This window comes from Netta rufina (genome assembly GCF_964035555.1).
Source record: "Netta rufina genome assembly, chromosome: 3".
Classification (NCBI taxonomy): domain Eukaryota; kingdom Metazoa; phylum Chordata; class Aves; order Anseriformes; family Anatidae; genus Netta; species Netta rufina.
Genome location: NC_140125.1, coordinates 120,949,485 through 120,974,293, shown reverse-complemented (window position 1 = coordinate 120,974,293; position 24,809 = coordinate 120,949,485). Strand labels below are relative to the sequence as shown.

Here is a 24,809-nt window from a genome sequence, read left to right as displayed (position 1 = left end):
ACAGGCACAAAAATTTGGTCCTAATCAAGGCCCTCACCTTGTCAATCAATCCGAAACAGACCCCAGCCCACCCCTTGCAAAAAAATAAAGTCCAAACCTGAAACCAAAAATAACTAAATAACCAATTAAAATAAAAAAAAAAAAAAAAAGGCCCCACCCCAGCCCACTGCCCCCCTCTGGAACTTGCCCCTGTACTCACACGCACATCGAAGGTGAAGAGATCCCTTGGCTACACACGCGCGCACCCACACACGCCTACACACATCCCTATGTAAATACACACGCACCGACGTACAAAGAACAAGGAACGGTACAAATATACACCCCAGCTTGTTGCAGCGATGCAGGGAGGCTGCGAGCGGCCCGGCCCGGCCTTGCAAGGCAGGGGCAGCGGCGTCCCCGGCCCACGGCCCGCGGCCTGGAGGCGTTTTGGCGACCAGCCATGGGGCCGGCAGCTCTGGATGGGGACATGGGGACTGTCCCATGACAGATACGCTCCAGAAGCCATGCCAGGAGCCAAGCCAGGCCAGGTGATGGAGCCCGTGGGTGGCAGCACGTTGCTGGCCCCTGCCACCAGCTCGCCGGGATGCTGGGGGTCTCCGGGCAGAGCCCATGGTGAGCCCCATCCCACTGGACCCATCCTGCCGAGGCCCAGTGGGTGCCGTGGGGGGCCCTGGGGTGCAGGGGGAGCCCACGGGTCAGCCCCCCAAGGAAGATGTTCCTCAGGCTTCCCACCGGCCTCACGATGTGCCATGGTTGGGGTCAGCAATGAGCTGGCAGCCCCCAACCTCGCCTGCTGCGCCCTGGTTCCCCACCTCGGGTCTCAAGGAGCCACCGACCTGGCTGAAAATGAACTTGGGGCAGCTGGAAGGCAAGGAAGAAGGGAAGAGAAAACATCCCCGCAGGATGCCGTGCAGACAGCTTCTTCCTTTCTTGGGTCTCTGCTTCCCGACCTTTGTGCTCCCCGAGGCCATCCTGGAAATGGAAGGTGGAGCTGGGGCTCCATCCACTGCTTCTCCACCCCGCCACGGTGCTGTCAGCGGGCTGAAGAACTCGCCACCAGCCACGGGAGAGACCCAGGGACCCATCTTCCACCACCAAAGCCCCTTCCTTGTGCGTCCTGCCCTGTGCTCAGCAGCACCACGCGCTCGCTCCCCTCCCTGGGATTTTTTTCCCTACCCAATGGTGCAGCCTTCGCTGCTCAATTCCTATTCAAACTTCCAGGGCAAGTTTGTATTCAGGCAGAAAGCAGGCATTTCACCCTGCCCCAGGCAGCATCGTGTGGCTCTTCTGAATACCACGGGCACCTGCAGGAGCCAGGACTCGCCTCAGCTTCCCCAAAAATAACCCTGCGGGCTGGCAGAGAGGGACGAAAACTCCTGAGGGGCTCCATGGGACACAGGTGGAGAAGGGAAGATGGCAGCAGAAGCACAGAGCAGTTAACACAAAGCAGGACAGTGCCACGGGGGAACGGGAGAAGGCCCCACAGCAGAGGACGGGTCAGGGGAAGAGCACGAAGGTTCGTGCACCCCAGCCTGGCCGAGCAGCTGTGGGGCCTCTCCCGAGAGGTGGCACTTGGTCCCAAGCAGCTGTAGCTCAGGGTTCCCCTCCACACCAAGCTGAACCATTTGGGGACACCGAGTGACATCCTGGCAATGCCATGTGCTGCTGCCTGGGATGGGTTTCTGATTGCTGTGCCGGGCAGAGGAGCCCTGCTGCTTGCTGCTCACACCCATTACCCGTCTCACATCCATCAGCTCTCCCTCCACCACCCACAGGGCGACCAGAAGCGTTCCCCAGCCCCCAGCGCAGCGTTTCCAGCCCAGAGGAGAGCTGTGCTGAGGTCACTCCTCCAGGCATCACCATTTTGTGCCGCGTTGCCTTTCGTTGTCAGAAAAGATGGAAATTGTAGTGTGGGTTTCACTCAGGCAATAACTGCTCCTCAGACTACGTGGCTCTTTGGGTCAAAGGGGACGGAGCTCCCCACCTCCTGTCCTTGCTCTGCAGCTACACACGTGCACGGTCAGGGCCTGGAGCAAGCCGGGTGTCAGACGGCCACGCAGAACCGGGGCGGTCACCTCCAGAGGCCCTTTGGGCAGCTCGCAGGCCCTCGTGGTGGATGGAGCTGGCAGCGTGGAGGGACAGCCACGTGCAGAAGTCAGCGAGACATCACCACTGCCACCGGTGAGCCCCCCGTGGTCTCCAGCAAGCCCAGGGTAAGGGTTTGCCACCGGGATGTCTCCAAAACCTTGCAGACGTTGCCACGAGCAGCAGCACAGACCGTAGGGCAAGCTCCGTGGGATCTGGTGAGCGCAGCAGGGAGGGTCCGGAGCTGCCTTGCCCCGTGCCAAAGCCTTCAGGGGCTGTGGGGTGGGGGGCTCAGGGGGCTCAGGGGGCTCGGGGCCACACGTCCCAGCGAAGGGACCCGCGCGGTGCCAGCCTCGGGCGTCCCGCGGCACCACCGCGCCTCCTGACTCTGCTCACCAACCACTCCATAAATAAATACGTTAAATAAATAAAGTGACAGATCCAGACTAGGGAAGGCGGGGGGGTAAGGGAGAGGAAGGAAAAAAGGAAGGGGGCAGCTCCCATCGCCCCGGGGGGGGCTGCTCACGAGCGTCTCACACAAACACAGGCGCACACCGAAGTAGCTGAAGACAAAAGACGAACGGGGAGCGGTGGAGGTGCTGCCGGCGGTGGAGGTGCTGCCGGCGGGGCCGTTCCTTGGCCCCGGTGCTGGAGGCAGCCGCCGACGGGCTCAGTCCTCGCGGGGCAGGGGCTCGGGGCGGTCACTCCTGCGCCGGCGTCGTGGAGGCGCGCGGGGACCCGGCGGCGAGGGCGACGTGCGTGGTGGAGGACGGCAGCGACCGCGGCGTCTGGCACCTGGAGGGGGTGGCACGAGCTGAAAACCATCTCCCTTCTGCTTCCTATTCCCCCGTCTCCTCCCCCAGACCCTGCTGTTTTCTCTGCGATTTCCCATGTGGGCAGCGCCCGAGGACACCCAGCGCTGGACAGCACTGTGGTCATCCTGGGGGTGTGTGCGTGATGATGTGTTGCTGTCATCATCCCATTTTTTTCATAGATTCACAGAGTCCTGGAATAGTTCGGGCTGGCAGGGCCCTCAGAGCCCCCCCAGTGCCACCCCGGCCATGGGCACGACCCCTGCCCCCAGCCCAAGCTGCCCCCAGCCCCATCCAGCCTGGCCTTGGGCACCCCCAGGGATGGGGCACCCCACACCAGGGCCTCACTGCCCTCAGAGGGAAGGATTTCCTCCTAATGTCTAACCTAACCCTGCCCTCTTTGAGTTTAAAGCCCATTCCCCCTTGTCCTGTCCCTACACCCCTTACAGAGTCCCTCCCTGTCTCTCCTGCAGCCCCCCTCAGGCACGGGCAGGCCGCTGTGAGGTCTCCCAGAGCCTTCCCATTTAACACCCATTACAAAAACAACATTATCCATGTTTTTAAATATTATTACACACTACCAATTCACAGCTAGTTTTAAGCCCCAAAGCAACAGGGAGCGTAGGAAGCCCCGCGGGGCAGCAGGGTGGAAGTGGATTGGGTGTTGGGCTCCCCTTGGACCCCCCAAAACCTGCCTCCAACAGGAGACAGGAAACATTTCCAGGCTGCCCCGTGCCCTCGGCTTTGCAGCTCCCTCTCAGCCTGTGCTGCCCCACTCGGCGCATCCCCTGCACTCACCAGGAGCGGGATTTCCTCACGCGGGAGGCCGCCGGCCGCTCCAGGAGGCTGTCGAGGTGCATCAGCCTCTCCAGGTGCAGAGCCCTCGGGTCCTGCTCGGCCGGGTCCCTGCTCCGCTCAAACTCGAACACGGCCGGAGGGGAGACGTCCAGCTCCAAGAACATGATGTTCTCAGCCTGCAGCAGGACAGGGAGGAGGGAGAGACAACGCAGGGAGTCACCGCGTGGCAAAGCAGCGAGGCAGCACCTCGGGCAGGTCCGAATTGCTCAGCAAACTTGAATGCCCACGGGGAACAGGGACCCTCTCCTGGCTGCTGCTGTGCCCTAGTGGCAGGAGCCAGCAGAGGCAGTGAGCCACGAGCTCAAGGACTGGCTGACAGGCACGGCCACCGACCCAGAAAATTGGGGCCAAGGCTCTCAAAGCTGGGAGCTTTATCTCAAGTACCTCAAGTCATCAAGTCTTATTTACTCCATCCTCTCTCCAGGTGTCTGGAGTTGTCAGCCAGCCATCCGTCTGTCCGTCCATCCATCCATCCACTCCAATACAGTTCTTACTAGCCACCACCTCATCCTAATGTTATTTTCTCCACCTGTCCATTGATCCATCTCACTAAAACCCATCCATCTCATTGAACGTCTTTCCATTCATCTGTCAGTGCAATTCTTTCCATTCATCCCTCCGTCCGTCCACTTCTACATAGGTCTGTCTCTGTCCATCTATCCCAGTGCCATTCCATCCATCCTTCCTTCCTTCCATCCCTTCATCCATCCATCCATCCATCCATCTCTCCATCCATCTCTCCTTTCCTCCCTCCTCCTATCCATCCATTCCTCCATTGCTCCATCCATCCACCCACCCACCCACCCACCCATCCATCCATCCCCCCACCCACCCAGGGACGCCCTCTCCCCCCTGTGCCCCCCGTTTCCCCCCTTACCCGGTAGCGCGGATGCGAGCCCATGGCCATGGCCACGCGGGCGTACTGGCTGATGGGCCTCTTGTACCCCACGGCAGACGTGGGCCTCTTCTTCATCTGGCTGCTGCTTCTGAAAGGGAAACCAGGCGAGGAGGGTCCCTCACACAGCACAAACGCTGCCAGAACCGCGCCGGGCACGGCCCCGAGCGCAGGACGGACCCCAGCGGGCGGAGGGGAGGCTCCCACCCGCGGCGCCTCCGTCGTGTCCCCGTGTCCCCGACCCACAGCGGTGGCACCGCCGGGCCCAGCTCACCCCCGCTCCTCGCCCCAGCTGGCGGGGAGCCGCACGCACCCGCCGGCCGGCACCAGCGGCTGGAACTTCCACTGGTCCTCCTCGCAGTCGAAGTAGAGGCGGTTGACGATCTTGTTCTTCTCCTCCGGAGGGATGAAGTTCTCGATGATCAGGTACCTGCACGAGGCACAGGGCAGGAGGAGAAGGAGAGGAAGGGGTTACGGGGACAGGAGGGAGAGCAGAGATGGGGAGCAAGGGGAGCAGGGCAGGGGAGGACACGGGGGGCACAGGGGGGCAGAGAGGGTCCGCCAGGGTTGGATCCAGCAGGGGTGGGCGAGGCAGGAGAGAAAGGGCAGAGGAAGACTGTCATTCAGAGAGGAGTGGAGGAAACATCGTCAGCTCTGAGCGCTGCCTCGGGGCCAAAACCCCACCGCCTGCTCCCCTGCGGGTCCCCAGGCACGGTCTGCAATGCACAGTCTGCAACGTGCAGTTTGCAACGTGCAATTTGCAACGCACCATTTACAAGGAAGCCTGCAATGTGCAGTTTGCAACGCACGGTCTGCAACGTGCAGTTGGCAGCACAGGATTTTGCAAGGCAGCCTGCAACGTGCAGGTTGCAACGCACAATTTGCAATGCCCATGTTGAGTGCAGTCTGCAAGGTTCAACTTGCAACACACAGTTTGCAACATGCAGTTTGCAACGCACAGACTGCAAAGCAGCCTGCAACGTGCAATTTGCACCGTGTGGTTTGCACCGTGCAGCTTGCAGTGCACAACGTGCAAAGCAGCCTGCACCGTGCAGTTTGCAACACGCAGTCTGCAGCGCAGCCCCCACTGCCGAGCCCCTGCAGCTCATGGATGCACCAGGAGCCCCCCGGGGGCTCCCCAAACCCAGCCAGGAGCCAGCTGCTCCCCCTCCAACCCCTCTGCCCCCCCCTCAGGCCCTCTCGCAGCACTCGCTGCCCCCTGCACCCCCCCCGGCCGTGGGGCAGGTCGGGATTACAGCCCCCTGCCAGCGTCCCGCCAGCCCCGCTAAGAGCATTTCCTCTCAGCCCCGGATTATTCTTGTCGCTTTTTTTTCCCCTTTTTTTTTTTTTAAAGCCTTAATTCATTTTGAAAATCCCTTCGGAGGATGGGAAGCCGAAGCGGCCACGCTGTCACAGCAGCGAAGCTTCCCCAGGCGAGATGCAGGCCGAAACTGCATCCAATTGACCCCAGAGGGAATTTTTGTTTTCCCACGTTGGTTTTGGGGTAAATCGGGAAGCTGCAACAAGGCCGTTCCGAGTAGATGAATTGCCGACGCGAGTCTGCAGGCTCTTAAAATGTTTTAATCACCTTCAAAAGGCCGGGTGGTAAAACTGAAATGAGATTCTGCTCGGAGTAAAACCCTGAATATTTCATCATGAAAACGCTAAAATATTTATACGTGTCTGGGCTGTTATTTTAAGATATTGAATCAAATAATTGCTTGCAGTGAAAACAGACCCACCAGGGGTGCTGGGGGCTGGACCTGTGCTTCCGAGGTGCTCTGGAGGGAACCGGGGGCCCCTGCACCTCGTTGCACCCACCCGGGGGCACGAGTGGAGCGCAGGGGGGTGGCACCCAGGGGTGCCCGTGACACCCAGTCCTGTCACCGTGCACACCCAAACTGCTGCTGCTTATGGGGGGGGCCGTGCTCTGTGCCCCCCATGGGCTTGGGGCCACCTACTTGAGCTTCAGCTCCCGCGTCTGCTCGTTCTGCGCCTCCTCCAGGTCCTGCCGCACGCGGATGTACTCGTCGTGCTGGTCCTGGATCTCCGCCTTCACCGCCTGCAGCTTGGCGTACAGCTGGGTTGGGGGGGGGACACCGTCAGCCCCCAGCCCCTGGCACAGTGATTCCCCCCCAGGGACCATGCTCGGAGCCTCCTCCAGGCCAGCAGGTCCCAGTGGGGGGGACACAGACAGGGCAGGGTGGCTATAGGACGTACCCCCCTTGAGATAAGGACCGAGGGCACGTCTGGGTGTCCCCCCCCCCAAATGTTTCTCACCTTCTTCAGCTTCTTGGTTTTGATCTCCACCTCCTGCTGCAGCGACGTGTACGTCTCCCGCAGCTCCATGGTCTCCTCGTCCCGCAGCACCATCTCCTGCTGCATCTCCCTCTCGCGGCGTTTCTGTGGCCGGGGGGAGGGGGGAAAAAGACTGAGGGCTGGCTCGGGCACGGCCCCAAACCCCCACCCCATAGGCATGCTGCCCCCCCAGCCCCAGGGACGGTCCCCACACGGGTCCTGAGGTACCTGCTCGGCGATCTCCTGCCTCTTCAGCTCCAGCATCTTCTGCTGCTCGTTGGTGTGGTCCATGATGGTCCTGCCGCCGATCAGCAGCTTGCTCTCCATGGCCTGGGGGGGCACAAAATGGGGTGGGGGTCAGTGGATCTCCGGGAGGGGCAGGCACTGAGCTCTGGGGACAGCACCAGGACCCGAGGGGACGGCACGGAGCTGGGACAGGGGAGGGTCGGGGGGGTTGGGGAGAGGTTCTGCACCCAGGGGTGGGCTCCCCAGGGACGTGGGCATGGCACCGAGTGGTCGGGGTTCAAGCAGTGCTGGGACAACGCTCTCAGATTTAGGGTCTGGTTTTGGGGTGCTGCTGTGCGGACTCCTCCAACCCATGGCATTTCGTGGCTCCGTGAGCCTGCCCTGCCACGCGCTGCTAATTGGGCTGACCCTCGTTAAACAAAGCTGGGCCAGCTGCAGCCCGGGCACCCTGGGGAAGGAGCTCGGCACCCCCGGCACCCATCCCCAGGGTGCCCAGCTGCAGCGGTGCCCGTCCACGGGATGCAGGGACACGGGGAGGGGACGGTCACGAGGCCAGGGCTGCTTCAGTCCCGCTTCCTTCTGCCCAGCTGCGAGCCCTGGGGTGCTGTGGATGTGCTGGCCGGGCTGAGCCGAGCACCACGAGCACAGTTTGGGCCCTGCAGTGCTCAGAGCAGCTGGAAACATGGGGGTGCTGCGGGTCCTGGGGCAGGATCTGAGCTCCCCGCTCCAGGCACAGAGCTGGACATCCAGCTCTGCTATCGTTTCCCCTGAGATGGTCTCATCCTGACCCCCAAACCCCATTCATCCCATCCACTCCATCCCGTCTTATCCCTCACATCCTATCCTCCTCCATCCCACATACCCCATCCCATCCCTCCCACCACACCCCAGCCCTCCAGACCCACCCATCCCATCCCATCCTATTCTGTCCATCCCATCCCATCCTATTCTGTCCATCCCATCCCATCCTAACCCTCCAAACCCACCCCACCCCATCCATGCCATCCTATTCCATCCATCCCATCCCACCTCACCTCACCCCATCCCATATCCCCATCCCATCCCATCCCATCCCTTCAACCCCACCCCATCCCCTTCCATCCCATCTATCCCATCCCATCCCATCCCAGTTGTGCTTCCCATCACCTCCCCAGGGCCAGGGGCTCCCCATCACCACGCTGTGCACACTCACACACATTGAGCACACACACACCCTTTGCACACTCTCCTACACACACCCACGTGTGCCGGCGCTTGTGCACGCGTGCCCTCCCATTTACCCCCCGCACAACATTTGCACACTCGTGTGAGCGGCCGTGACAAAGGCTGCGCCCCCCCGGCCCCCCCTCGCCGCCGTCTCCAAGCAACTGCGAGGCACGAGGGCGGTGACGCCACGCGAAGGGGACCGGCATCTCCCCGGGCACGCAGGTTTCTGGGGCAGGACCGCTCAATCCCTGTTTTTTTTCCCCTATTTTTTTCATTTCCCAGCATTGCACGGGCTCCTGCGGCACCCGACACCGCGCCACGGGGACGCTGGGGAGCCCCCGGGGTGGAGAGACTGGGACCCAACATGACACATCGCAGGTCCTCGCTGCCAGGGGTGCTCCTGTCCCCCCTGCCAGGGTTTATTCCCTGCTGCTGCTGCACAAAAGGGTGTTTCAGTCCCGGTGCTGTGTCCCCAAAGTGTTTATTTACTGCAGCAGGGAGGACTCGCAGCCTCCCTTAATACGGCTGAACTCTAAGCCTCTCGCTGCAGCCTGCTCCTGCCCCCGGATAACTCCATGCCCTGAGTGGGATGGCAGCGCTGACCCCACTGCCCCGTGGCTGCAGGATGCACCTGGTGGATGTGCCCCACTTTATATGTGGGAATTTGCCTGTTATTGCTCAAATTTGCAGCACCTGAGCTCCCCACGGGGCACCCGCACCTCCCCACGTGCTGCGTGGCTCTGACACCCCCCCTGTGGCTCGAGCCCTTGGCTCATCCGTGCTGGCAACTGCTTCCCTGACCCCACAACCTGGGGAGGGGAGAGGCTGGCTGCGTCGCCCACGGGTGGGCAGGGTGCCCTGCGTGCCCCGTGCTCGCTCCCACGCGTGCCAGTGTGTCCCCCCCCCCAAACCACAGGGGCTGCCTTTGTGCCAACCCCGCTGCAGCTGCAGGGACAAAGCGCCCACGAGGGGCTGTGCCGTGCTGCCCACTGCATCTTTCCACACCACTGAAACCAGGAAAACCCCCCCGAGCCCACCGGGGAGGGCACCGCAGGAGGCTCTGCCCCTCCGCTGCCAGCCAGGGACGGTTTTTCCCCCGCGGGGTGATGCTGAATTGGGTCCCCCCCCCCCCCTGGCTGGAGGCTACGGAAGCCACCGAAGGGGCTGCAGCATCATCCTGGCCTCCGGCCCTGCCTCGTTACTCAGCAATTACAGGGCACGCTGTGGCCCCGAGCCAGACCCCACTGCACCACGCTGGACAAGGAGACACCACGGGGAGGCTGCCAGAGGGAGCCTGCGGCACGGCACCGCTGCAGGACGCAGCCCCCGTGCCCAGCACCCAGCCCCGTGAGCCCCCGGCCCCAAGAGGGCCACGGCCAGCGCCAGGATGGCCCTAAAAGCTCTGACCCCCCCTGTGTGAGCCCGTGGGTCCCCGTGCCTTGCGGGTGACCGGGCAGTGCTGGCCATGTCACACACCCGTGCGCAAGGCCGTGTGCCCCCAGTGACACCGGGGTGCCTGTCCCTGCATGGCGGGGACCCCTCCGGTACCGGGGCGTAACGGGGAGCCCAGCACCTGCCCGGAGCTCTGCCCCAGCAGGGAACAAGGGAAGGGGCTCCCCCCGGCTCCTGTGAGCCCCCCGGCACACCCGTGTCCCACAGGTCGTGGAGGAGCAGACATCAAAGCCACCCTGGGAACCTGTCACAAGCAGCCCCGGGGGCTCAGCACCGAGCGCTGGGGCTGCAGCAGGCGCTGAGCTGGGCACAGGGGTGGCACGGGGACAACGGGGACAGCCCCTCCCCAAATCCCCCGGATCCCCAGCCAGGCGTGACGCTGTTGACACAGGGCGGTGGTGCCGTGGCTCAGCACCCAGGCTCCTTCCCAACCTCGGCACCTGCATCCAGGGGCTGCCTTCATCCCATCCCTGCGCCCAGGCGGGGCCCGCAGCAGCCCCGAGAGGCTGAGACAGGGCCGGTGGTGCCGGCATCACCACGGCAGGGCCGGGAGCAGGAGCAGGAGGGGGACCCAGGGGTGCTGCCGGCGCTGCAGCACGGCCACGGGGCTGGGCTGGGGCTGCTGCCACCCCTTTCACGCTCAGCCCCAAATCCCCGAGCATCCCTGAGCCGGCAGAGCCCCAGCCCCAGCCCTGGGCATGTTTCTGGGGCCACCTCAGGGTGGTGGGAATGGATCTGCAGCATCTCCCCCACCCGCCGTGAGCTGCTTTGTTGTGCCGAGGGTCGGCGCAGAGCACGGCACGCTCGTGCCACCAGCGGGCCCGGACGGGTGGCCCCACGCCCCCAGCAGCACCCACAAAATGGTCCCATGGGGGTCCGTGCCTGAGGGCAACCCCTGCCCACCACCGCCCCAGGGGCATCGGGGTCCCCTTGGGCACCCAGTTTGGGCACCCAGTTTGGGCACATTGCTGGGGAACCCAATTTGGACACCCAGCATGGACACCCAACTTGGGATACGCAACTTGGGACACCCAATTTGGACACCCAGAATGAACACACAGCTTGGGACACCCAATTTGGACACCAAACTTGGGACATCCAACTTGGACACCCAACTTGGGACACCCAACTCAGGACACCCAACTCGGGACACCCAACTTGGACACCCCAGAAGCGCCCACAAGCAACGCCGGCCGCAGCCCAGCACCGCTCACACGTGCCCCCCACGTGGCGACCCCGTACCTTGTACTTGGTGGCCAGCAGCTCCGTGGCCTCCTGCTCCTTCCGCAGGTCCTCTATCATCTTCTCCTTCTCCTCCAGCAGCTTCTGCTTCTCCTCGCTCACCAGGCTGTGGTCGTCCTGGATGGCGGCCTTCTCCTCCTCCAGCCTCTCCTTCTGCTCCTTCAGGTAGTTCTCCATGTTCTTCTCCAGGCCGTCCTCGTTCTCGTCCTCCCCTTCGTTCTCCGTGGCGCTTTCTCCGTCCACCGCCTTCTTCCTCCGGCTGCTCCTTCTCCTTTTCTTGCCCAACATGCCGCGCTTCTCCAGCTGGGCCTTCAGCCGGACGATCTCCTCCTGAAACTCCCGCAGCAACGTGTCCTTGGGGTCCTCGTTCACCCGGGGCTTGTTCTTGATGTTCTTGGCCCTGTTGGCGAACCTGAGGGTGGAGAGGCTCTCGTCGTAGCTGTGCGAGGCCGGGCCCAGGGTGGCCACCATGATGGTCTTGGCGTTGCCCCCCAGGGAGTCCTGCAGCAGGCGGGTGAGCTTGGAGTCCCTGTAGGGGATGTGCGTGCTGCGGCCGTCCACGAGGGCGGAGATGACGTTGCCCAGGGCGGAGAGGGAGAGGTTGATCTTGGAGGCCTCCTTGGGGCGCTCGCCGTGGGCTCCCATTTTGCCCTGGCGCTCGCTGCCGGCCAGGTCCACCAGGTTGAGCTTGCCCACGCGGATGTGCTCCTCGCCGTCCGGCCCCGTCTCGCTGCACTCCACGGTGATGAGGAAGATGGCGTGGGAGCGCGAGCTGTACTCGTTCATGTTGGTGCTGCCCACGGCGCGCGCCTGGCTGCCCAGGTTCATCACGTGCTCGATCTCCTTGACGTTCTTGGTGACGAAGGAGGAGAGGTCCTTGATGTACACCCCCGTCTCGGGGCTCTCCTTCAGCTCCAGCTTCTTGCCGGGGTCCTTGGCCAGCAGGTCGCGGATCTCCTCCTGGTAGATCTCCAGGTAGGAGGCGCGCACCAGGTACTGCTGGTTCTGCGAGCGCGAGATGTGCGTGAAGATGTGCTCGAAGGCGCTGGGGATGACGCCGCGCTTCTCCGGCTCGGCCCACGAGCCCTGCATGGTGTAGGTCTTACCGGTGCCCGTCTGCCCGTAGGCCAGCACGGTGCCGTTGAAGCCCCGCAGCACCGCGTCCACCAGCGGCCGCACGCTCTCGTCGTACAGCTCGGCCTGCCGCGCCCCGGCGTCGTAGACGGCGTCGAACGTGAAGGTCTTGGGCGGCTCGCCGGGCGCCGCACGCGGGTTGCGGATGCTCACGCGGCCCAAGCCGGGCTCCAGCTCCACGATGCGCTCGCAGCCCGCAGCCTCCTCCCGGCGGCTCAGCGGACGGCACCGCGCCACCACCCGCAGCGCCTCACCGCCACCACCGCCACCACCGCCGCCACCGCCACCACCGCGGGTCCTGCCGGCCATGGCGCCCCGTTCGGCCCCGTTCAGCCCCGTTCGGCCGCGTTCAGCCCCGTTCGGCCGCGTTCAGCCCCGTTCGGCCCCGTTCAGCCCCGTTTGGTGACGTTTGGCCCCGTTTGGCTGCGTTCAGCCCCGTTCGGTGCCGTTCGGTCCCGTTCAGCTCCGTTCAGCCCCCGTTCGGCCCCGTTTGTCCGCGTTCAGCCCCGTTCGGCCCCGTTGGGCCCCGTTTGGTCGCGTTCAGCCCCGTTTGGCCCCGTTTGGCCCCGTTCAGCCCCGCCGCTGCCCGCCCCAGCCGCTGCCAGCCGCGGCCCCGGGGCCGGGGGCGGGCGAGGGGCGGCGGCGGCGGCGGCGGCGGCGGCGGCGCGGGGCCGGGCGGGGCCGGGAGGTGGGGAAGGGAAGGGAAAAAAGGGGGAGGGGATGGGGAGGGGAAGGGGGAGGGGATGGGGGGGGAAGGGGGAGGGCGCGCGGCTCATTGGCGGAGCGGGAGCGGGGGCGCGCAGGTGCGGGGGCGCGCTGGGGGGGGACGCCCTGCGGGGAGGGGAGGGGGGGGGATGGGGGGGAAAAGGGGGATTTGGGGGATTTGGGGGATTTGGGGGGTGGGGGGGGGTGGGAGGGGGGATGGGGGAGGGGAGGGGATGGGATGGGGGGGTGGGATTTGGGGTCGGGATGCGGGGCGTGACTCAGGAGTGGGGTGCAGGATGGGATGCGGGATGGAATTTGGGATCGGGATGCAGGACGGGATTTAGGATGGGGACGTGGGGCATGACTCAGGATTGGGTGCGGGATGGGATGCGGGATCGGGATGCAGGACGTGACTCAGGGTTGGATGCAGGAGTGGGATGCAGGATGGGATTTGGGATTGGGATGTGGGGCATAAATCAGGATTGGGATGTGGGACATAAATCAGGATTGGGATGCAGAATTGGGATGCAGGACAGAATTTGGGATTGGGATGTGGGACATAACTCAGGACTGGGATGCAGGATTGGGATGTGGGATGAAATTTGGGATCAGGATGTGAGGTATGACTCAGGATTGGGATGCAGGAGTGGGATGTGGGGCAAGATTTGGGATTGGGATGCAGGACAGGATTCAGGACTGGGATGTGAGGCATGACTCAGGATTGGGATGCAGGATGGGATTTGGGATTGGGATGCAGGACAGGATTCAGGATTGGGATGAGGGGCATGACTCAGGATTGGATGCAGAATTGGGATGTGGGATGGGATTCAGGACTGGGATGTGGGATTGGGATGCAGGATGGGATTTGGGATCGCAATGTGGGATGTGACTCAGGATTCCAATGCAGGAGTGGGATGTAGGATGGGATTTGGGACTGGGATGCAGGATTGTGATGTGGGACAGAATTTGGGATTGGGATGCAGGACATGATTTAGGATGGGGACATGGGGCATGACTCAGGATTTGGATGCAGGAGTGGGATGCAGGACAGAATTTGGGTCTGGGATGTGGGACATGACTCAGGATTGGGATGCAGGATAAGATTCAGGATTGGGATACGGGGCATGACTCAGGATTGGGATGCAGGAGTGGGATGTAGGGTGGGATTCAGGACTGGGATGCAGGATTGGGATGTGGGATGAAATTTGGGATCAGGATGTGGGGTATGACTCAGGATTGGGATGCAGGAGTGGGATGTGGGACAAGATTTGGGACTGGGATGCAGGACAGGATTCGGGATTGGGATGTGGGACATAAATCAGGATTGGGATGCAGGATGGGATTTGGGATTGGGATGCAGAATTGGGATGCTGGACAGAATTTGGGACTGGGATGTGGGACATGACTCAGGACTGGGATGCAGGTTAAGATTCAGGATTGGGATACGGGGCATGACTCAGGATTGGGATGCAGGAGTGGGATGTGGGACAAGATTTGGGATTGGGATGCAGGACAGGATTCGGGATTGGGATGTGGGACATGACTCAGGATTGGGATGCAGGATAAGATTCAGGATTGGGATACGGGGCATGACTCAGGATTGGGATGTAGACGTGGGATGTAGGATGGGATTCAGGACTGGGATGCAGGATTGGGACCTGGGATGAAATCCAGGATTGGGATGTGGGGCATGACTCAGGATTGGGGTGCAGGGCAGGGTTCAAGATTGGGATGCAGGATTGGGATGTGGGACATGAATTGGGAGTGGGATGCGGGATTGGGATGCAGGGCTCAGTGTGCCTGATGTGGGGTGCAGGATTCAGGGTATAGGATGCAGGCATGGTGTTAGATTGGGATGCAGGGTGCTGGGAATGTGATGCGGGGTGCAGGGTACGGGATGTGGGTTGTGGGGTGCAGGGCATGATGCAGGATTTGGGGTATGGGATGCAGGATTGGGATGTGATGTGGGGTGCAGGGTTCCTGGTGTGAGATGCAAGAAGTAGGACTGGGATGCAAGGTGCAGGATTTGGGATATGGGGTGCAGGCTTTGGGATGCAGGTTGCTGGGTACCCGATGTGGGATGCAGAATGTAGGACTGGGATGCAGGATGCCAGGTGCAGGATTTGGGTTACGGGATGCAGGTCGTGGGATGCAGGACTAGGATCCAAGGTGTAGGGGGTGTGGGACGTGATTCGGGATATGGGATGCAGGTTGCAGGACGCGTCATGTAGGACATGGGATGCAGGACGTGGCGCAGGATTGGGATGAGGTGCTGGGTATGGGGTGCAGGGTATGGGACTGGGATGTGGGATGCAGGGCGTGGGACACAAGGAGCAGGATTAGGGACAGGAGATGCAGGACGGGGCTGTGGGAGGCCCCCCAGCCCCTGCAGGGACCCTCACCCTCTACCCGGGGTCACTGCGCTCCCCCCAGACCCCACAGCGACCCCCTTGGTCCCGGCCCCCCCAGGTCAGCGGCTGGGTGGGGGCTGAACGGTGCTGGAGGTTAATGGGGCCGGAAGCAGAGCTTATCCCCTAATTAGCTAATGAGGGCATTTGCTGCCCTGTAGGGCTGCCCGGTGCCACCCCAATCCCTGGGGAGGGGGACGGTCCCCTGGGGGGGGGGGGCTTGGAGGTGGGGGAGAGGGGAAGGAGCAGGGATGGGGGGGGACTGGAGGGGCTGGGGGGGCAGTGGAGGGGGGTGGAGGGAGGGATGGGATGGCAGCAGCCAGGTGGGGTCAGCCCTATGGGGTGCCATGGGGCAGGGAGCCTGGTCCCCGGTGTCCCCAAGGTGTCCCCAAGGCTGTGGGGACGTGTGGGAGGGCGGCACACGGGAGGGAGCGGTGTTTAGGAAGGGGACACGGGGACAGGGTGACACAGAGGGGCAGGGTGACACACAGGGACAGGGTGACATGTAGGGACAGGGTGACACACAGGGACGGGGTGACATTAAGGGACGGGGTGACATTAAGGGGCAGGGTGACATTAAGGGGCAGGGTGACATGCAGGGACACTCGCTCACCCGCAGGTGTCAGCAGGAGGCCGGCTGGTGGCCGTGCTCAGGGTTGTCCCCAAGGCAGTGGGGACAGGGCCCTCCTGGGGTGATTTCACCCTGAGCTCCACCACAGCCGCTCTCAGTCCCCCTCCTCAAACTAAAAATGGGGAAAAAATCCCATGGAAAGGGCTCGGGGCTTGGGGTGAGGACGGGGAGATCACTCAAATGCCTCCAGGGACGGGGACTTCACTGCTGCCCTGGGCCTCGCCACCCTCTCCATGAAGAAAATCTGCTGGATGTCCCCCCTAGACCTGTCCTGGTGCTCCTTGAGACCATTCCCTTGTGTCATAAAAGTGTCCCCAATGTGTCACGGCCACTCTGGGACACCGCAGCCACCCACGGGGCATCATTGCTGCTGCTGGGGTGTTCCCAGCCCTGAGAAATCTGGCTGGGTTTGGGTACCACGGCCAGCCCCAGGACACCTCTGTCATCCCTAGGACACCACGGTCACATTTGGGATGTCACGGTCACCCCAGGGACACCACAGCCACCTCGGCACCCCCAGGACACTGTGGGCACCCCCGGACACCGCGCTCACCCCCGCCTGTCCCCACTCTGCCCCGTCCTGGCCAGGCTCTAGGGACGGTTTCCCTTTGGTTCCCTCCCACCCCGGTGCTTTTATGGCCCCTGAGGCCCCCCAGTGCCCCGCAGAGCCCCACCAGGGACGTGGCCGGAAAATAATCTGGAGAAATAAGTGGGAAAATCGGAGAATTTTCCCGCTGCCCCGGCAGCGCTCCCAGGCACCAAGAGCACCCTCTGCAGCCAGCGAGGTCCCTGGGGTGGCCTCAGCCCTCTGCGGGGGCAGCTGGGGGGGATCCTGGGATCCCAAATCTCATGTGGGCAGCAGCCCAGCCCCGCCTGCTGTCCTTGTCCCGCAGAGGACAGGGGGCAGCTCCCGGCCGGGTGTCAGATGCTGTCTGTCCACGCCGTTTCTGCACAAGGTACCTGGGGCATGAGTCTCGGGTTACTGCCAAGTCCTTCTGACTGTGCCATAAACGCCCCTCGCCCTGCGGGCAAGGTGCAGAAGCTGCTGAAAGAGCAACCCCAAGACCTCCCCATGCTCCTGGCAGCCCGAGGGCATCCCACCGAGCTCCCAGGCTGAGCTCCCATGAATTTCTGCCCCTGGATCTCCTCCGCCAGCCTCTGGGGCTGTGGGGTGGGCTCCTGGTGCACGTCCCCACCCCGTTGGGCTGAGATCACTTCTTTTGGGGGATTTTTCCCACTGCAGCAGGGCACCAGCAGGCAGCGAGGCCGGGCAGGGAGAGCAGGGCTCCCGCAGCCCACCCCGGGGGGCAAGGAGGGGATTGTTGGGGTAGATTTACCCCATATCCCAAGGGATGGGGGCAGTCGGAGGGGCAAGTGAGGCTTAACCGGAGCCTGGATTTAGGCCGGATCAGTTTGCTGGCAGCTGACTCTGCTATAATTAGACGGCGGCTTCGGTGAGGGAGCCAACTTGGAGCGCCGAGCTCCAGCCCCTTCCAGCCCGCAGGCGCATTAAAGGCAAGCGCCCGGTCCCAGCGTGACCCCAGATGCTCACGGCAGCGGGGTGAGGAGCTGAGGAAGGGGAGATGAGCTGCAAAACCCCTGCAAAACAGGGCTTCTTGGCCTTGGGTGTGCTCAGAGGAGAAAGCCCTCGGGGGTGGCCCTGTTGGGCTCCATCAGGACCCCACAGATGGAAAATCACCGGGACACGGGGTAAAAAGGGTCTCAGCTCTGCCCCAACTCGCTCTGAAACCACTCTCAGTGGCCTTGTCCCGGTGGGATTCCTGCAGGAAAAGCAAGCAAAGAGCCCGGGCTGTGCCCCACGTCCCTCTTCCCATCTCTGCTGTCACCCAGGGGGAGCGGAGAGAGGGGCCGAGGGAGTGCTGGCAGCCAGGTGGGAGGCGCTGGGCGTTTATCTGGGAACGGGGTTTCAACAGATGTGGTGTGAGCAATGTCTGTAAGGCAACCAGATCAGCGTCGATGCTCAGAGATTAAAGGATTTAATGATCTGCTGGCAAGATGTAATTTAAGGAGGCAGAGCTCTGGTTTGACAGCGCTGAATATGCAGCGAGGAGTTCCCACCCTTCCCCAAACCCACCCAAACGTCCCTTCAAACAGAACAAACCTCCAGCTGCAGGGCTGGGGGGCTTCTCTACACTGCCCCGGGGGCTAACATCCTCCTTTTAACTATCCTCCTGTTTGGGTGAGCGATGATTAAATGTTTTAAAATGTTACCGTGCTCCCGCAGAGCCTTTTGCTCACGAGCTGCCCCTCATGGCACCGACCCCAGCGCCGCACAGCCCCTTGTTCCCCTCGCTGCTTCCCTCCCCGGTGAAAAGCCCCGAAAACAAGGCGGTGACTGGCTCTGCAAAGCACTGCTGACAACAATGCCGGCCTTTCTCCTCCGCTCGCGGGCAGCGCGGGATCGTGACCCAGCACCACCGCAGGCGAGCGGTGCTGCGAGGAGAGGGCAGGAGCTTGGGCAGCAGAAAGGGGGAGAATGCCTGGAGCAGGTCGGGGCGCTGAGAAACAAGACCCTGAAGCCTTCAGTTTGGGGAAGGGCTCCTCGTACGTGTGCCCCAAGAGGGCAGAAAGCTCCTCGCTGCCTGCCGCGGGGCTGAGCCTGGCCGAGCCTCCCATGCCGAGCACCGGCGGCCGAGCTGCGAGCACGCGGGGCTAAATACGTCCCTGGCACGCCGAGCCCCTCTGCTGAAGGCTGGCCGGGCTCTGCGTGACCTTCCTGCCGCCTTCAAGTGCTGATGAAGTATTTCTGTACTTCTGCTCTCGATGCCAGGGTGGCGGCAAGGACAGGATCTGGGAAGAGACGGGCCCTGCTTCCGAGGCGTGGAGCTGCCTTTCTTGTTCCTCTTAGTCCCTGGCTTTGCGCTCCAGCTGGGCTGGGGGACAGATGTAGGAAGAGGCAGGGAAGCACAAACCGAGCTGGAGAACCCACAGCCCTGCCAGAAGCTGTGGTAGGAGCCTCTCCAGATGCTGACCCATCCTCCAGGCTGTGCTTTTAGGAGGCTTGCTCATGTCTTGCTGCTCAGAGCCCCTGAAGGCTGAAGGGTGGCTGGGAAGGCCACTGAAACCTCATGCAACGCCTGCAAGTGCTTGCAAAAGAAAAGCAGTGTGGGGACCCTCCTGGACTTTGTATCACTTTTACTTTCTCTTCCCAGGAATTCATCTTGCTGATAAAGCTCACTCCTTTCATTTCTTACATTTTGCAACACAAGGGTGTCTCAAAAAATTCGACCAGCTCCTAGGTATAGTTCAACACTGATTTATTTTGAGACCCTCGACCAGCTCCCATAGTTTGATATTTATTATATCATAGTTTGATATTTATTGCCAGGGGTTCCTGGCGCCCACAGGCTGGAGTTTGGTGCTCAGGGCCCGGGGTGCTCAGCAGCACGGCCGTGCTGCAGTGACCTCTGAGAAGAGCAGCATGCAGAGTCCTTTCAGCTCCTCTCCTGTCCCTCCCAGACAACGTGCTGAACATCTAGGGCCGTACCACCAGCCCCATAAGGGACCCCGTCCTTGCCGAGGTTTCGGGTCCCAGCAGTTCACGAAATGGTGGGAGCTGCAGGCGACTGCGGGGCTGTGGAGCCTGTCCCAGAGGGCTCCCAGAGCTCGTCCCTCGGGGCGAGGAGCGGGGCCAGGAGCCAGCTCCCCCCTCTGCCAGCCCAACCCATGCCTGGGGCAGAGCAGCGCGGGTCCAGGTCACGTCCCTGCCCTGCCTGCCAAAAAACAAAGCTGTTTGCTGAGGCCGTGGGGCTGGGGATGCCTCCCAGATGACAAAAACCTTTCCCAGCCCTGCGTACACCCAGGGCCGGGCCCTGCTTTGTGAGAGGCTTTGAGTAACCAGCAAACCCAGCGCGTTGCAGCTCTCCTGGAGCAAACCTCCCCAAACTCAAACACTGTTGCACAACGGGCTCGTGATTCACTTTTTCCCTCCCCGCTGCAAGATCTGAAGGGCATGCATCTTCAGCCTGGTGTTGCAACCCCAGCAGTTCAGCCGAGGAGGGGCCCGCGGGTCCTCGCTGCCTCTGTTCCTCCTAATTCAGTCCTAAGTAGCCCTCGGCACAGGGGATCGGTGCCCTCCTGACACCAGGAAGGAAGATCCTTGGGAAGACGTGGTGGGGAGGGCTGTGAGAACTGCTGGGCGCCTCACTGGACGTCCCAAATGTGCAGCTATGTGGGGACGGCCTCTGGAGCAGGACCACAGGGCATGGCTGTGTCCTTGGCCTCGGCAGGGCATCTTCTGTGGGACTCAGGGCAAAAACCAGGCAGAAAATCCTCCTGGTTTGCAGAGCAGTATGCAAGATTTCCTGTTACTTCCTCTCCAGGAGCCTAAAATATAAGTTTCTTTGGACTTCATTGCAAATGAAGCTCTCTAGGACCAACATTTATATAAAAATCTTTGAAAACCTCTAGCGATGTGCCTGTGCTGATGAATCTTTTGGGGACTGCAGACCCCGTTGGCAACCTGTGGTGGTCTCTGCACGGTGGAGCTGTCCATTGGCACCGGCATTTCCCCCCCAAACATTTCAGTTTCAGACAAATATTTTACAGAGGGTGAGGCAGTTACATTTATTCCATGACCTAAATATTTACCTGCCAAGGTTTAAATACTCATTTTTTTCATTTATAAGAAAATATTTTCATTCATACCTAGGAGACATTTTCAATAAAGACTTACGAGGTGGGCTTGTACATAGGGGAGAGGTAAAATTGTTTTGTAATTATTCCACTTAGCCTCTCTGACAGTGAAGAGGGGCTACTTTTGAGGCACAATTCACGTTTTTTTTCCTACTGAATCTTTGGAATTGGGTGAATTATGCGGTGATGGGTGGCAGGAGAGGAGGGAAGGGCTTAAAGCTGAGTCAGGGGAAGCTCGGGCAGGGGTTTGTCACTGAGGGGAGGCTCATGGAGAGATGGGATGAGCTCCTTGGGGAGGTGGGCACGGCCCAGAAGCTGTTCGGGATTCATAAAATGTCCGGAAAATGTCCTAAAATTGAGGGACAAAAAAATATGTGGTGTAACGGCTGGGGGTGGGTGTGCTGTTAGACCTACGGGTTACCCCCCGTGTGGAGGAGGCGGCCTCAAGGACGGCCCCTCCCACGGCGGGACACCCAGCAAAGCACCGAAAAGCAACCTTTATTGGTTAATTTTTATTAAAAAGAGGCACAAACTGCGCGGGAGGGGGGGGCTGTGAGGGGGCTGAGCCCCGCGATCACCTCACGGCCGCAGCCCCTCCCCCTCCCTAGGGGCTCCCCGCGCGACGTCACCCCCCCGGAGACAAACAGACAGCGGCCGCACCCAATCAGCGCGGCGGAACGGAGCGAGGGGGCGGGACTTCAGCGTTTAACCCCTCCGCGCGACGTCACCGCGGCCCCGCCTGTGCGTGATGACGTCACCGCGTGCGCGCCGCCTCCTCCCCTCAGTGCCACCGCCTCCCCCCCCCCCCTCCCCCTCCTCCTGGCGGCCTCCGCCGTTACCGAGCCGGGAGCGCCGGGGCACGGCCGGGCCGGGCCCAAACCGAGCCCAAGCCGGAGCCCAACCGGGGCTGAAGCGAGCGGGGCCGGGGTTATGAGGCCGGGCTCCGCCGCTGCGTCCCGCTGAGGAGCAGCCGAGGCCCGCGGCGGCGCGGGGAGCGCGGCGGGGCAGCCATTTTGTGGGCCTCCTCCTCCCCCCCTCCCTCCTCCTCCTTCCTCCTCCTCTTCGGCCTCCTCCTTCCTCCTCCTCCTCCTCCTCCTTCTCTTCATCCTCCTCGTCCGGGCCCGGTGCTGAGGGCGGCGAGGGGCCTGCAGCGGGCGGTGGTGGTGGTGGTGGTGGTGGCGGTGGGGGCGGCGGGGGCCGCCTGCGCCTCCCCATGGCGAAGAAAACGTACGACCTGCTCTTCAAGCTGCTGCTCATCGGCGACTCGGGCGTCGGCAAGACCTGCGTGCTCTTCCGCTTCTCCGACGATGCCTTCAACACCACCTTCATCTCCACCATCGGTCAGTGCCCGCCGGACACCCCCCACAAAATGTCCCCATGTCCCCGTGGCCTCCTGGCCCTATATCCCCGGTCGCCATATCCCTGTGTCCCCCTGACCCCAAAATATCCTCGTGGCCCCAGTCTCCACATCCCCAGGTCCCCCTGGCCCCGTATCGCCAGGTCCACCTGGCCCCAAAATATCCCATGTCCCCCTGTCCCTATATCCCCAGGTCCCCAGTCTCCATATCCCCAGGTCCCCCTGGCCCCAAAATGTCCCCGTGTCCCCCTGTCCCTGTATCCCCAGGTCCCCAGTCTCCACATCCCCATGCCCCCCTGACCCCAAAATATCCCTGTGTCCCTCTGACCCCAAAATCTCCCCAGTCTCCACATCCCCAGGTCCCCATGTCCCCCAGTCTCCACATCTATGTGTCCCTCTGTCCCCATATCCCCAGGTCCCTCTCACCCCAAAATCTCCCCAGTCTCCACATCCCCATGTCCCCCTGTCACCCCCCTTCCACCCCCAGCCGTGTCCCCAGGTGCTGGATCTCCCCCCCATGTCCCCTCCCCAGTTCCAGCCCCAGTCCCTGCTGCCTCACCCCCCCCCCACCCTCTCTCTGTGTCTCCCCACATTTTATTTATTTATTTTTTCCCCCTCCCCGCCGCCGCCTTGTTCTGCAGCTCGGGTGCCGAGCCTCAAACCCTCTCTGCGACGGGCTTTGGTGGCGATTTAAGGGAATTAAGGCTTCCGCCGTGCCTTGTGGTGTAACTAACGTGTGCGGGCACCAGCTGCACGTCAAGGGGGGAAAAAAATGGGTTGGATCTCGGCTTTTTGTGGCTGATGGAAATCCCTGAAACGCCTGGCCGTGCAGGTGTTGACCAAGGGTGGGAGAACGCTGTGCCAGTGAGCACACGCCTTGTGCTTCCTCCTCAGTGCCCCAGCGTCACCCTAAAAATCATAGCTCAGAGCTTGAGACGTAAAGCAGGGGCTCGCAAGCAAGGACCTTGGTAACCTGAAGCCAAAGGAAATCTGTTCGGGCTCGGAGGGCAGCGAAGTGCCAGGGGGGGCAGTGCCCTGAGAGCTGCTGGGGCTTCGGCTCGTGGTTCTGCGGAGGAGTTGTTGGGCTGGGGGGGATGGGGGCAGTGAAGGTTGCTTAATGCCAGCTTTTACCATCCCGTGCCTGGGCTCCTGGCGGCTGTGTTTGTTTTTGCTGCCGTGGTTCTGTGCTGCTGGGCGAGCCGTGCCGTGGGGCACGCGGCGTTGGTCGCTGTCGGAGGGTGCTCGAAGGCTCCTGGCTGCTCGCAGGGTTACAAACAGCCAACGTCTGGCTTCAGGAGGCAGCAGGTGGATATATATATATATATCTAGGTGGTTCTTGCTCCAGAGGGCTGGTGTTTTGGGGACCAGTGATTTTAATAATGAGCTCCCGGGGCTCATCGCTCGGCAGGTTTTGAGGTTTCCGGCAGAGCATCGCCAGGTTTAGCAGCAAATGTGCACGAGGCTGAGAGCGTCTCTGAGTGCTCGGACCGAGCTGGAGCAGTGGGTATTTCTGGAGTGGATAAACTGTAGTGCTTATACACTAAAAGGCAAGTTTTCTTTCCCAAATTTTGAGCCGGATGTCGAGGTGTGGCAGCAGCAGGCACCGCTCGAGGTGGGTGGCTGGGTCAGAGGGTGTCAGGCTTCCGTCTTCACAGGGGAATTTGGCAGGTTTGGGGGCACAAGTGGGTTTTCCACGTGGTGCTGTTGTTTCACCTTACACTGAAGCCACCTTCATGTGGTTATTTGTCTGCAACGGCTTAGTGAGGAGACGAGGTGGGAAGGTGTGTGTGTGGGCAAGCGGTGCCAAGAGAAATGGAGACTGGACATAAACACCTTCAAATGCAGCCACGAGGGAAAAATCCTCGGCTTTTGCAGAGAGCTCAAACACCTGCCCAGTCGTCGTCGGCACCCTTACAACAATCCAGCAATCTGCCTGAAATTGGGTTTTCTCAAACGCTCTCAGGTTTTCCCTGCGGCAGTAGCAGGAATACCGGCGGCCCAGGAGGGCCACGCAGCCCGTGGAGGTGACTGCTGCGATAACCTGGCCCCTGCTGCAGCAGCTGGGTGGGTTTCACAGCCCAAGAGGAGACATTCAGGAAAGAACCTGGATGAGTCTTTGACCCGGAGCAACGAGGAAACGCCGTTTCCAAATCGCTTGTGTACACAGCAGGTGACATTGAAGGCGCCTGGCTCATTGGCTGAACCTCTCTTTATATCAAAAAGAAAAAAAAAAAAGGAGAGAAACCACCTTAGGAGCTGGTTAGCTCTGATTCATGCTTCTGTGTTTACCCAGAGCTCCACCAAGAGCCGGAGATAGCGCAGCACGTCAGAGGTGCTGCAGCACGGGTGGCTGCGGGCAGGGCCGGGGCCGGCTCTCGGGGACTATTGGAGCCCGTCCGTGTGCGTAAAGGGTGTGTGGTGGGGGGAGGCGTCTGGTTCTGTAAAGCAAAGGCTTGTCTGTGTGTGTAAACGCAGATGTGATGTGTGTTCCTACTCCACGTTAGCAACCTGCGTGCCTTTATTTCATCTTCACACCTTTCAGGAGCGGGTTGAGCACGCTGCGCGGTGACGGTTCGGGTGCTTGCTGGGGGGCTCTGCTTAACATTTGACTTCGAGTCGCTTCGATGCCGTATTTCCTGCCAAAACAGCAGCTAAGCTTCTGGTGCGACGGGGTGCGTGTGTGAATGGTTTCGTTACCCCATCCAGAGGTGCTATAAATACTCCCCGTGGCTCCTCGGCGAGAATCCCTAAGTCATCGCAGCCTCCCCGCGGGGAGCAGGGCCCTTGCCTCCAGCGCCGCCGCTCGCAGGTGGAGAGCGAC

The 24,809-nt window shown here is 61.7% G+C and overlaps 2 protein-coding genes across 3 annotated transcripts in view; one reads left to right on the top strand and one right to left on the bottom strand.

Moving 5' to 3' along the window:
- Positions 1 to 134: 134 nt before the first annotated feature.
- Positions 135 to 12,885, bottom strand: KIF3C (kinesin family member 3C). 2 transcript variants are annotated; one of them, XM_084284254.1, is made up of 8 exons: positions 11,098 to 12,885; positions 7,180 to 7,281; positions 6,934 to 7,056; positions 6,615 to 6,733; positions 4,928 to 5,083; positions 4,636 to 4,744; positions 3,699 to 3,874; positions 135 to 2,883 (listed from the first exon to the last, which is right to left on the bottom strand). In XM_084284254.1, the coding sequence occupies exons 1-8, from the start codon at positions 12,538 to 12,540 to the stop codon at positions 2,790 to 2,792; spliced, it is 2,322 nt and encodes a 773-aa protein (XP_084140380.1). In that variant the 5' UTR covers positions 12,541 to 12,885; the 3' UTR covers positions 135 to 2,789. The 2 variants fall into 2 exon arrangements, with proteins under 2 accessions (XP_084140380.1, XP_084140381.1); XM_084284255.1 differs by having other exon boundaries at positions 4,967 to 5,083.
- Positions 12,886 to 21,430: 8,545 nt separating this feature from the next.
- Positions 21,431 to 24,809, top strand: part of RAB10 (RAB10, member RAS oncogene family) — a 37,731-nt gene continuing 34,352 nt past the window's right edge. Inside the window, exon 1 of the mRNA XM_084284937.1 lies at positions 21,431 to 21,971. Within this exon, the coding sequence (XP_084141063.1) occupies positions 21,845 to 21,971 (127 nt within the window). The 5' untranslated portion in view covers positions 21,431 to 21,844. The remainder of the gene's footprint in view (positions 21,972 to 24,809) is intronic.